The 13,642-nt window shown below is 47.4% G+C and overlaps 1 protein-coding gene across 1 annotated transcript; it reads right to left on the reverse strand.

The window, feature by feature from the left end:
* Positions 1 to 372: 372 nt before the first annotated feature.
* LOC119544695 (olfactory receptor 6B2-like) lies at positions 373 to 1,311 on the reverse strand. Its single transcript, XM_037850192.1, has one exon. It carries the CDS (start codon positions 1,309 to 1,311, stop codon positions 373 to 375), a length of 939 nt encoding a protein of 312 aa, XP_037706120.1.
* Positions 1,312 to 13,642: the final 12,331 nt, after the last annotated feature.

The following is a 13,642-nucleotide window of genomic DNA, read 5'->3' on the forward strand; positions in this document are numbered from 1 at the left end:
TACAATCCCTGAATGAGGATTCTCAGAACTCAATTCCCTCCAACATGTCTGTACCACAAAATATTGCCATTTATTTAGGATTTTAAAATCTGCTATGCTTTTCTATTTCCTGGAATCTGTAGGGTAATTTTAATGGTGAAAACAATTTATTAAACTTGGCCGTTTTCCATTTTGCTGAGATGTAAAATGATGATGAGTATTAGAAAACCAATGATATCCATTCCTGTAAAGGAAGTAAGAAAATACTTTTCAGAATTTGAAGTACTTCAACAATGCAAGGAATTTTTATTACTGTCAGTTCAGTAGCCTCAGAAGACAGGCTGTTGCTTTGAAGTTGGTGTTCTAGAAGAACTGAATGATGTGGTTGGCACACTACAGTGGAGTCTGACCCAAGCCCACAGCCTTTCTCCAGGCCTCCTTAAATTCCTTGTTCCTCAGGCAGTAGATCAAATGGTTCAGGATAGGGGTGAGGACAGTGTACAAAACAGAAATAAGTTTGTTAGAGCTCCAGGAATCGATGGCCTGGGGCCGGACGTACATGAAGATCAGGGCTGTGTAGAAGACGGTGACCACGGTGAGGGGGGAGGCACAGGTGGAGAAGGCTCTCCAGTGGCCAGTGGCAGAGGGGATGTGCAGGATGGCCAGCACGATGTGGGCATAGGACAGCACGGTGGCCACGAGTGGGAACACCAGGATGACGAAGGCCAAGATGAAATCCACCAGCTCTGCAGTAGAGAAGTCTGTGCAGGCCAGCTTGAGGATGGGGGAGATGTCACAGAAGAAGTGGTTCAGGATATTGGAGCCACAGAACGTGGCACTGGAGATAAAGTAGACCTTGATCATGGAGATGGTGAAGCCACTTGCAAAGGAAAAGCCCACGAGCTGGACACAGAGGCCAGTGGACATGATGACTGCATAGCGCAGGGGGTGGCAGATGGCCACGTAGCGGTCATAGGCCATGGACGCCAGGAGCACACACTCGGTGCACACCAGTGAGCTGAAGAAGTAGAGCTGAGTCATGTACCCTGTGAAAGAAATGCATTTCTGTTGAAGGAGGAATCCATCCAGCATCTTGGGGATGGTGACAGATACATACCAGATCTCCAAGGTCGACATGATGCCCAGAAAGTAGTACATGGGCCGATGGAGGGAGTTGCTGCTCCAGATGGTGAGGATGATGGCCAGGTTCTCCACCAGGACAAAGAGGTACATGACCAGGAAGAGGAGGAAGAGCACATACTGCAGCCCAGGGGCTGTGGGGAAGCCCACCAGGATGAACGCACTGACCCTGGTGACATTCTCTCCCCTCATTCTTTGTTCCTTGGCAACGGTGGGTCTGCAAAACATCATTGTGTAAGTGGAAAGGGCTGAAGGAGGGAAATCACAGCTGACCCTCTAGGGTCAGTTTTGGCCCTTCTTGCAAAGATCAGCACCTGGGTCTCAAGGGCTGCGGGGCAGAGGGAAGTACTCTGCAAGGTAAGCCTTTAGCATCAGGTTAACATCAGATGTAGGCTCTAGATCTCCTAGGGCAGCAGGTTCACCCTGAGATTGGGTTTCTAGAATACCCTGCCCCACCCCCAAGGAGCCCACATGCTCTTGAAACTGTAATTTTCCTAAAATATGGAATTCACAAGGAATCTAATCACAATAGAGAAGAGCACAGCTCTCCATACTCCTCTCACTCAGGCAGTGGGCATTGATTCCAGGGCCCATAACTGGGTGCCTGGGACTTTCCTCCTAGCTTGGTAGACAGTTGACCTTCCTCTTGACTCCCAAGTTGATTTTATAGGAGAAAGTGACCCCAGCTGGGCTCAGGGTGGACAGATCCTGGTTAGCCAGGAACAGGGGCCCAAAGACCTTAATCACCAGCAGGAGACCTGCCAGCCAAGGTGGGAAACTGATCACATCATTATCTTTCTGTTGTCTCAAGACCCCTTTGAGATAGTGAAAAGGAACAAAAACACAAAAGCCAACATCAAAAATACCAGGAGGGGAATATCAGCAAAGGAGAGATTTCAACAACATTCCAGGGGAAAGAAAACCATTGGTAGAAGGTGCCTCAGGCTAGAGAAAGCATCGAGTGTTTTCCATGGGCCTGACGCTGAGGGAGGGGCCATCCGCCCAGCACAGGCGCATGTGATGGAGGTGGGAGTGCAAAGGGCACGCATACAGGGGCATCGATACCATCTCTTTCCAGAACAGTGTAATGGCTCCCCCTGCACGGTGCCCTCCAGCCCCCAAATACAGGCTTGTTCCCTAGAACCAGCCAGAATGGAAGGGGGAACCCCTACCTCACTCTTATTGTGGGTCAAGTGCTTTAACCTAAATCACCTCATTTAATCCTCACCTCAGGCCTGTGCAAACAAGGCTGCCCTTCTCCATTTTCAGGTGGAAGCCCTGAGGCTCACGGGAAAGTTTTATGGGCTCATGGGAAGTCACAGCAGCCCCAGGACACAAATCTGAGTCTTCTTCTCCCAAGGCCAGGGCTCTTCCCACCAGACAGCAACAACTAATAGGACAAAGGAACCCATTTGGGTAGGGGCTAGAAATTTGGAATCATTAAGATGGATAGGTATAGTTGCTGGTTGCTTTGTGACACTACTCTAAAGGGCTATGAAAACAAAATATCTCACACTAGATAGTATTCCTCAGAGGAAAAGGCAGAGAATACCCTTTAAGAAAGAATCGCAGGGATGTAGAGAATAGGTTAGTCAAAACAAATATTTAAATTAATAAAAATAATTGGAAACAACCTAATTTCCCATCAATAAGGGACTGGCTAAGAAAGTTTTGTCACATCCATACTATGGAATTCTGTGCAGTCACAGAATAGAAGGTGGCAGGTCTATCTGCAAATATGAAATGATTTCCAAGTCAACACAGTTATATTTTTAAGGGTGAAATCAGCATCTATAGTCACCTCTGTTGGCATAGGTGAAAGTATATAAACGGTGTAGGTGAGTAAACCGTATCCGTCAATCACACGAGAACCTGTGGACAGTCACTGTCCCCAAGTGGGAGAGAAGGGGGCTGGGACACGAAAGGCAGAGAGAGGTTTTCATGGGGAGCCTTTTTCTACCCTGTGAAGTATGTTTCCTTTGCTTGTGTCACATTTTCAAAACACTTATTCATTACTTGTTTTTAAATTCTCTAAATTTTCCTTTAATAAGGAAAAAGTTATGGACTGGACTAAAAATTCTACAATTCAATGTTTTCCTCATAGTTCCATATGTATACCAAAAACACATATAGCAGACTGAATAAATGTGCATAAAGCATGCCATACAATATGTGATGTGCTTTTAAAACAGCAAAAATTTCAATTATGATATTGCACAGAATATGACTCAGATAAAAATGTTTAGCAACAAAGTACAGAATAATAACAAAAGGCTGTGTCTTCCTAAAATAGTGTAGAAAAAAGATACAGAGAGAAATTCTACAAAAAAATGAAATACAAATGCATTGATGGGCTCTATCAGAGCATGAACAAGCAAAACATTAAAAATCTAAATATTTGTGCAATATATAATTAATATGAATTTAACACATCTTTAGAGAAAAATGTAGAGAAAATGTACAGAATTAGTAAAACCACTGGTAAGTGCTTGGCACACAGCAGACCCTCATGAATGGTCATCATAATGTACACGGGGGTGAATGAAAAAGACATAACAAAACTGCTCTTGTGAATATGTTGACTTAATACAAAAAATTTAAGTCACAAGAGGGAGTATCATAGAGCTTCATAAAGTGCTGGCAAATGTGAAGGGAAAGACATATTGGCCTCCAGGCTCTGCTTGGTCGTTTCGTATGCCTGGGTGCTCCCACGGCCCCTCGCCCACACCTGGCGAGCCCTGCTGTGATCCTCCAGACCCCATGCCTGGTACCTACCTCCGTGCCAGCTCTCGTCCCTCCTCACCGTTTCCTCTGCTCTTTGTCTACCCACGTGACTCGCTCACTAGGGAACATGTTTTATTCTTGCAGTTTATTCCCAAATAACAATAGTTCTTGAAAAATTTAAAGGAAAATAATTGTATTTAAAAGGATGTAGATCCTAAAAGTCATGAAAGAACAATAAAAGGACATAGAAATAAAGAAAACAACAAGAAAGCCTACAAAACAAAGAACAGCAACAGAAGTAAGAAAAATAATCAGTTGTGACAATAAATATAAATAGGATAAACTCACATAGCAAAAGGAAAAGACTCTCAAGTTATGCCCCCTCCCTCCAGAATTGATCTATTAAGTAATATCCATAAGAAGCAGATCTAAAAACTTCAATTCAGAAAGGTAGAAATGACAAGATCCAAGAATATCAAACAAACCAAAGGAAAGCATGGCTTTCAGAATTAACCTTTTAGTGAATAATAAAACCTCAACATAGAGTAAGCAAAATCTGATTTTTAATACAAAGAGAAATGGTCAGAAATAAAGTTGTAGAAGCAAACTTTAATATGTAGCTCTCAGTTCCTGACAGATCACACTGGTAAATTAAATAAGGACAGAGGGTATTGTGATAATATAATTTACAATGTGGATTGATGGCTACTAAACTCAGGACCCTGAAAGGAAAGAAGACACCCTCATTTCCAGTATCCAGGGAAATTTGGGGAATGAAATGATCTGAAATGGCATCAAAGAAAAATTCAATATATCCCCAACTAGAAATCACAGATTCCTGTTTTCTTAAAAGCAACAGAATAAAAAATTAAAATTAATTAACGTCAGTCTAAACACAAACTCCTAACAACCTGGAGAGTTTTTAAAAGTCACTCTACTGGGTATCAAGTCAAGGAAGAAATCAGAGCTGCAATTTCAGAGTCTACAGAAATAATTGTAATGACAACACTACACATATGTGACACACCAAATCATTATTCAGAGGCAACTTTAAGGTATAAAGTGCTTTCATTTATGAATTAGAAAGAAGGAAAAAAATAAATAAGTATACTACTCACAGGTTAGAAAAATTATGCAGCAATCTAAGGAAAGCAAAAGAAAGGGAAATGTAGAATAAAATCAATTCTAATTAATTACAAAAAAGCATTGGTTCTGGGATAAGTTCAGGGTGGAGGATGTAAAATAGACAAACCTCTAGTTAGTTTAATAAAGAGGAAACTAGGGAAAATGCAAATGCACAATTTTAATGATGATAAAGCGAATAAACAGCAGATACAGGCAATCCATTAAGTTATGGGTCAGTGGTCAGCAACACTTTTAAGATGCTTACTATGTGTCCTGAAGGCAATCCTCTTATGGCTTCATCTTATAGAAGAAAATATGAGGAAAATGACACACCAAGAGCTTAGAAGATTATTCAATGCAACTGTACAATAGTAAATGTCAGTGTGTCAAGGAAAGGGGCTATTTTCTGAGAAAACAAACTGAAAGCTCAACATCATTATGATGTGAATATAAAAATTTTTTGAATTGCTTCCGAGAAAACCAATAGACCCAGATATGTAACCCATGTGATTCTTCCGTTTATGCCCAATCAGCTCATTCTCGTGTTACAAAAACTATTACAGAGCCTGGGAAAATCTCGATTCGTTTTACAAAAATGGTGATTTCCTAATACAAAAACCTGAAAAGACTGCCCAAAAGGAAACCTACATGTCAATGTTGTTGTTTTTATTTGTATTATTGTCACAACATCCAAATAAAATACCAGCAAAGACAAGCCAGCAGCATGTTTCAGGGTTTATTTCAGGGGTGCAAGGAGACCTCAAGTTTAGGAAATCTATTAGGGTTGCAAGTCCAGCTGATGCTGAAAAGGATTTATACACCTGTCCCCCCAAAAGAAGCAATTTCCTTTAATATGGCAGATACCCTCTCTGCGTCTCAACCAGCACCCTCCAGTTCAATTCCAGACTCCTCCCCACCCCCCAAGGCAGCCTTAAGTCATCCCTTTAATGATGCCTTTTCAGATCATTTAATGTGTCATAACCACTGCCATTTAACAAGCTGTTCTGCTGATTATAGAACGGGAGAAATAAAGGGATTCAATTATGGTTACTTCCATATGATGTGATTTTTGAGCTAGAAAATCTGAAGCATTATTGTAACTGATTAGAAATTTCAAAACAGATACTTAAGATGCAGGCTTCCTACATACCAGCAGTGACCAGTTAGAATGTTCCTTGATGAAAAGATAATGTTGTAAAAATGTCAGTACCACAAAATTTATTCTGAAAATTTAACTTAATTATAATTGAAATTTCACCAGATTTTTTTTTTCTTGAAACAGAACTAAGTAATTCTTTGAATCTCCTAGAAGCATAAACAGGAGAAAATGACATCCATAAATCAGGAAAAAGAGTTCAGAAGAAGATTAACCAAGAAGCCCTGCTATTTCCCATTCGAAAGATTGAATTAAAATGAAAACAATACTGCAATAAAGTAATTACTAAAAAATAAATAGACACCGGTCTGAGCACTGACAGTTAAATTAATGGAGCCCTATAGAAAGTCCTAAATGAGCACTGAATATATTGTGTCATATAATTAGCAAGGAAGAGATTTCGTTAAATATTTGCTAAAATCCACTGGGTCCTTTCTTCCTATGTTACGTCAACATAATTCCAGATGGGTAAAGCATCCCCTGCCTTGGGTGCCGCAGCCCGTCATTCTCTCTGGGCCCTCTGTGACACTCACAGACTAGGGGCACAGACAGCCTGCCCAGTTAATTTTGTTTTTTGTTTTTCTGTTTGTTCTATGGTATTCCATGAGATTGATTGCTAAAGAATAATTCAAGCAAATTTCATTAGTGAGATTTTAAAAATAAGTAGGGGACAATACTCAGGGACAGGCCCAGCACCCCACCACTATGCGATTAAGAATCGTTTTTGCCCTGCGCGTTTCATTAAAGAACATTCTTGACAACTTCATGTTGGAAGTCAGAACGTTGCGGGCAAAAGCGCAGGGCTCTGGCTTCTCTGGAAACGCGGGAGGATGAGCCTCCCCCGGCCGCACACCGGGTGCCCAGGACGGTGCCCTGCAGCGGCGGGGCGCGGGGCTCCTGCTTCCAGAGGTGTCCCACCGCCCTGCTGCTCTGGGCCCCGCGCGCCCGTCTTCTTGGGGCGCACACTCCCCGCAGCCTCTCTCGCGTTCCTCCCCTCTCCGCTTCTGCTCAGCCTTCACTTGCGTCCGAGACCTCGCGTCTCCCAGGGGCGCTGTCCAGCCCTGCGGCTCAGACACAGACGCGCATCTGCAGCCGCGGCCTCAGCGCCCAGCCCCGCAGCCCCCGCAGCCCCCGCAGCCCCCGCCACCTGGTCTGTGCGCCTCGGGGTGCGCTGTCCCGCAGGTGCCGGGGACCGACCCGCAGCTGGTTCCCGCGCGCTCGTCTCCGCTCCTGCGCACCGCGCCTTCCCGGTCCCTAGAGCAAGCGCACCCCCGGGCTTCACTCGCCTCCATCCGACGGCCCCGTCCTCCTGTCTCTCGAGCTCCCACTCGTGTGTCGGGCCGATTCCGAGAGGCCTCCAGCGGCGCCTCCAAGCTCAGAGGGTGAAACCCGGCGCTCCCACCCCCTGTGCTCCTCAGCTCAGGAAACGGGGCCGCGCCCCTCCCTGCCCGCCGGGAACCCAGCTTCACCCGGACTCTTCCCTCTGCCCCACCCCCGTATCTCAGCGGGCACTGCTCATCCCAAGTCCTAAAGGTCTCTAGGGTCAGTTCTCTGTCCCCGCCCCTTTTAGGGTTCCATCTCCCCAACCCTGGACTGTGGGCTCTGCGCGCTGACGGGTCTTCACCCGGCCTCTCCTTCTCCGTCTGACCCGTTCTCCGCACGGCAGAGAACGCTGTTCAAGGCATCCCCCAGCCCCAATTCAGCTAAGGTCTCAGCCTAACTGCACAGCCCCAGAACCCCTCGCTCGCCTCGGTGTCCCTCGCGGAAGGGCAGGATCCAGGCCTGAGAATCCCTTTTGGTTCTTGGAGACCTTCGCGCTGAGCCTACGCCTTCCTCACCTTTCCTTCCCTGGAAGGAGCTCCCGGGTCCCTCCTGGGGGCTCCTGCGAGCTCCCAACACCACTGGCAGATGCCCCCATAAGTAGAGAATTTCAGGTTGTATTCTAGGTTTCTGTGCTCATCAAGGCTTGGGATTAGAGGGGAAAGAACATTCGTGGGAAAAGAGGAAGATGAAGAACTTGGTTGAGGGTCCAAGAGTCCAGACCCAGGGAAGAGGCTGGGGTCACGTGCCAAGACGTGGGTTCACCACTGATTCATTCATCAAACACTACTGAGTGCCTGCTGTAGGCCGGTCACTTTCCAGGCACTTGGGATAAATCAGGGGAAGACAGTAACCCCTGCCCTTGTGAAATGTAAGTTCTAGCGAAAGCAGGGAGGAAAAAGGAAAATAAAAAACACTTGTTCCATATAAATAGATTAGCTAAAGGTGGAAAATGGAACGCAAGGACAGGTCAGGGTGGGAGCGGTTGAAGTGCGAGGTGGAGGGGCGCATCATGGGAAGATAGAGTTTGAGCCAAGTCTTCACAGAGATCGGCCACTCTTTCATGGAGGAAAGTGTTCCAGGTCTGGGGGGAGGAGGGCAAAGGACTGCCCAGGGCACACGTGGACAGGTGTGGTCAGAGTGCAACGAGAGAGCGTGGTGCAGACCACACCCCTGCCATGTCGGGAGAGGACAGGCAGAACCTCCCGGCTGTGGAGAGGGCTTGAGCTTTCACGCAGCCTGAGGCAGGTGGTGCTGTGGTCGGACCCACATTTTACACGGCTGAGTCCAGCTACTGCAGTGAGATTAGCTGGAGGGAGCAAGCATGGAAGATGGGAGCCGAGGAGAACCCTGCAGCCGTCCAGGCAGGAGACAACAGGGACCCAGGCCAGGGCAGCACCCAAAGAATCCGAGGCTGAAGGCAGAGCCAAGCTCTACCCACTGTTTCCCTGAGGGAGTCAAGGAATCACCAGCAAGTGGATTGTTGCTGACAGTCCAGATGTGGAAAAGATTGGCCAAGGATGCAGAGGAGAAGCAAGCCAAGAGCAGGGCTGAGAAACATCACTCTAGGGCAGGTGGAGGAAGAGAAGCTTGTGGGGTTGGGGTCAGAGAGGCAGGGGAGCCACGTGGGGACAGGGGAGAGCAACCCTGCTGCCCAGCAGAGGGGGAGCCATCCACTGGACTGGAAGCTAGGGGCCATAACTGAGAACATATCAGGCAGGGTGGGGAGAGAAAGAATATTTGAACAGATTAAGCAGTAAATAGAAAATAAGAATATGGAACCAACAGATCTCTCTCTCAGGAGATAGGAAAACAATTATAAAACTTAGTATACTTAGGCAATGTACAACTCCCCCACAGAGTCTGTTTCTTGCTTGTGCTTTGAAGGATAACTGGGTATTTTATTTGGAAGCTTCTGTCTAAGCCCAGTTCTGTGGGGTTAATAGTCACAACTGAAAGCTGTGCGAGAATCCCAGTTTCATCAACAGAGAAATAGGAGTTCTCCAGAGTAGGGTGTTGGGAAGGGTCGGTCTCCAGTGACATCAGGAAATCAAACTGGGCCTGGAGATGTGAGCAATAGTGAAGGACGCACACGCAGGCCAGAGTGAGCCGGACGTCAGAGCCTGGGGCTGGAGGATTCCTGAGGCCCCCCCAGGCCTTGCCGCCCCCCAGTCCCTGGCTGATCCCAGAACTGCACGAGCAGATGAGCCAAGTCAGAGGGTTCTACCCCGTGGTTAGTTTAGGGTGGTGGGGTCTGTGGAGGGTTACAGACCAGGGTTGGAGATGGGGGAGTTTGGATGTTTGGCACAGCTCAGGGCCATAACTGCCACGGGGAGTCAGCCCAGGTGGGCCGTGCAGCCCAGGCCTGGGACAGGCCAGGGAAGTTCCCTCCTTCGGATCGGGCACCTTCCCTTGGTCCCTCAGCCCACTGGGTTGGAGCAAAGTGTTTACGAGAAGCAATTCTGGGTGTCCCCGTGGGTCCCGTGGCATTGCTTGGAGCCCTCAAACCCCCCGCCATGAAGAAAAATGTGTGGTCGCTTTGGGCCTTGTCAAAGATGGGATAAAGAAGTTAAAATGGGTGAGAGATGAAGGAGAAGGGAAGGCTGCAGTGGCAGAGGGAGTGAGCGGGAGAGCGAGTGGGAGCCAGGAGGAGGCTCCACAGCTGCTGTCTGCTTCCGCCTGCTTCTCCCCGACCAGCGCGAGCCCTGCTGCTCCTGGCTTTGCAGCCACAGGGGAGGTGGCTTTGTTGACCCAGACCCTGGAGAAGTGGCCCTTTCTGAAAATGCTCCTGCAAGCACGATTTCAGCAGACGCTGACACCCGGTGAGGCCACATGGGGCCAGGATATGGGTGAAGTGGGAGTGGGAGTAGGGTCTGTGCCACCTGTGAAGGATTTCAGCCTGAGAAGCAGGGGACAGCTGGAGGGACGTGGGTGCGAGTGAAGCTGGGAGGGGAAGAGGGTGTGGGGGAGAGAGGGCCAGTGTCCAGTGGAGGGTCTCAGTCCGGGACTCACTCCAGCTACTTCCCCTGAAGCACCTGGTCCAGAGGCAGCTGCCCAGACCCGGTCACTCCTCTTAGAGGACAGGACTCCGCGGGAACCTACCTGGGTGCCAGACGTATCTGGGTGGCCGAGTGCAGACCAGGGACGGCCTTCCCTCCCGCCCAGTGACACCTCTCGGGTGTGGCCTGGCCAGGCTGGGAGGTGGGCTGGCCCTGCTCAGAGCCCCTGCCACTTTAAAAGGAGGCACTGTAGAAGAAGGGGCTGTTGGCTTCCTTCCCCACAGTGCACAGCTGTTCCTTCCCCACAGTGCACAGCTGTGGGACTCTGGGGTGCAATTAGCCCTGCATGAATAAGCAGCTGCCCGCACTGCCAGTTAGCGCAGAAGCTCATGTCTGCGGGAGCCTCTGGGCCTGTGCTGGACGGCGTGTGGCTGATGGGAGCATCATCAGGGTTGTGTGGAAATTCACCCCATTTAGCCACTCTGCTGACCTTCCCAAGTCTCCGTCCCTCTAGGCACTCAGCACCCTTGACCAAGCTTCCTCTGCTGTCAACAGCCTCCAGCCACGTGGCCCTGTCCCCACCACAGCTATCCGGGGCCAGAGAGGGGTGTGATGCCTGCTTGGGAACAGGGGTCAGGTGCAATGACTATGGCCGGCCCAGGGAGAAGGCATGGCAGGGTTGGGAGAACTGGCACTATCCCAGATATTCTGAATATTATTATTCAAAACAAGGCAGGGCAATTCAAGTTTTGGCATAAGATAAGAACAGTTTTTTTCTGTATATAATCCACACAAACTCTGCCATATCACTCTCAGCCAAAATGAGACTATCTTGCAAATATCACCACGAGATGGTTTCCCGGTGGCAGAAGAAAGGGAGTGATCTGGAGAATATACTTGCTAATGGAGTGCCTGGACATGGTGGCGGGGGGGGGGGGTTGGCATTCTTGCAAGTAAATAATCCAGCTTGCAAAGATGTCTTGCCTCCTCCAGGAAGGCCAGTGGAAAAGAACAAAGGACAGCCCAATCAAAAATGGACAAAAGACTTGAACAGACACTTTCAAGAACTTGCAAAGATGTACAGCATCATTAGTACTAGAGAAATGCAACTCAAAACCATGGTGAGATGCCACCACAACACCTATCACAATAACTAAAATAAAAAACAGTGACAAGGCCCAATGCTGGAGAGGGTGCAGGGTACATGGAGCTCTCACACATTGCAGATGTGAAAGCAAAATGGTACAGCCACACTGGAGGACAGGTTGGCAGCTCTCATTAACCCAGCAGCCTCATTCCTGGGCCTTTACCCTAAAGAAATGAAGACGTCTATTCACTCAAAACTATACACCATTGTTATAGCAGTTCTGTGATAGTTGCCCTGAAACTGGACATGACCCTGATGTCCTCCAACAGGTAAACTGATAAGCAAACCACAGCACATGCACAGTGTAGAATACTAGTCACCAAGAAAAATGAGTGAACAGTTGATTCATGCAACAATGTGGATGAATCTCAAAATCATTATGCCGAGTGACAGAAGACTGTCTCTAAAGGTTACTTACTATTCAATTCCATTTATATGACATTCTCAAAAAGAGAATAGACTAGCAGTTGCTAGGGGTTAAGGGGGAGGGGAGGGTGTGATGATAAAGGGGTGGCATGAAGGACTTTTGTGGCATGATGGGATGGTTTTGCATCCCAATTATGATGGTTTCACAAATCTATAAAGTGTTAAAATTAGAATTAGACACCTAAATTATGCATCCAAGAAGTCCACTTTGCTAAATGATAATTTTTTTAAATTAAAAAATACTTTAGCAAAGGGAAAAAAAAATAGAACAAAAATACAGCACTGGTCTTTGCATCTGTCAGGTTTTGTCATTGGCCATGACCAGCTCTTCAGCCCTCACCCCCATGCCTTGGTTAAATATGCTCCTAAATATGATGGAATATTCTTGCTTTCTGCCCTCTTCCCTGGGCACCATCTGTTCTCCACCCAAGAAGGGAGGCCTGGGGTCTATCACATGGAACCAGGCTGCAGCAGGTGGGGATCAACAGGAGGCCAAGATGGAGCTGGGGGTTTAGTGGATATGAAGGATGAGCAGAGCCTAGGGAGGGGCAAACACGTGGATTCTGCCTCTCAGCCCTTGCACTTTGGGTCTCACATGAGTGCCTCAAAGCACCCCCCCAATCCCCCCAACACACACACCCTTTCCTACCTGCTCCCTGTAACTCTTCCATAATGGGTGGCAAGTTCATTGTCAGCCGCTGTCCATGGTGCCCAAGCAGCCAAGATTTTGCATCTTAACATCCTTCTGGGAGAAACAGCTACAAAAAGTGAAACTCTCTTTGTTAATGATGATCACTTCTCACTATAATATAACTTAGTTGAGTTTTTATGCTAAAGGACCCTCACCCCATCAGGGGAAATAGACTGGTAAACAGGGTTTATCAGTACCCCCCAACCCCCACCAAAAGCAGGTCGTGCATGCAGATATTGCAGACCCTACAATGGGGAATCTCAGCCATAAAGGATGCAACACCAAGAAATCCCAAAAAGGGAGACAACATGTGTAACAAACAGAAAACTCATATCCAAGGAAAGAGGCTCTGCAATGCAAGCATGAATGGGATACTGGAGTGGGACTCAAACTAAAGGGTGGGAAATAATAAAACAAGAAAAGGGCTTTGCCTGAATCAATGATAGTGTGCCATCATATTGTTTAAGGTAAAGGCTAAGCTTTGTGAAAAAAAGAGTGGGCACAACCAAAAACTTAAATATGTTCTCTTCATTCACATCTAAAAGTCTCAAGGTGGGTGGTTGAGATGCCAGGGAGGGCCTGCCCCATGCAGTCCCTCAGGAATCAGGTTCTTCCCATCGTATTGCTCCTTAATTCTCTAGGACATTGTCCTCATTGCTCTGGCTGGTGCTGCATCATGAGAGTTTCTGTCTTCCAGTTCTTGGGAAGGTTAAAAGAGTGGAAGCCCAGAACAAGCATTTTTCTTGCAGGCAGTCAAGGCAAACACACATCATTTCTGTTTGCACTTTTTGAAGGTAACTTAGTCAGTGGCCACACCTACCTTCCAAGGAGGCTAAGAAATGTAGTCTTTAGCTTATATCCCAGCTGGAAATCTGCTCTAGTGGTAGAATGAATAGGTTTTGTTGGACAGCTAGCAGTCTCCTCTGTACCCTGAG

This window comes from Choloepus didactylus, chromosome 9 (assembly GCF_015220235.1).
Source record: "Choloepus didactylus isolate mChoDid1 chromosome 9, mChoDid1.pri, whole genome shotgun sequence".
In the NCBI taxonomy this organism is placed as follows: domain Eukaryota; kingdom Metazoa; phylum Chordata; class Mammalia; order Pilosa; family Megalonychidae; genus Choloepus; species Choloepus didactylus.

What these genes read in the sequence shown, in the direction of transcription:
- LOC119544695 (XM_037850192.1), bottom strand. Translation starts at nt 1,311, where the DNA reads ATGAGGGGAGAGAATGTCACCAGGGTCAGTGCGTTCATCCTGGTGGGC.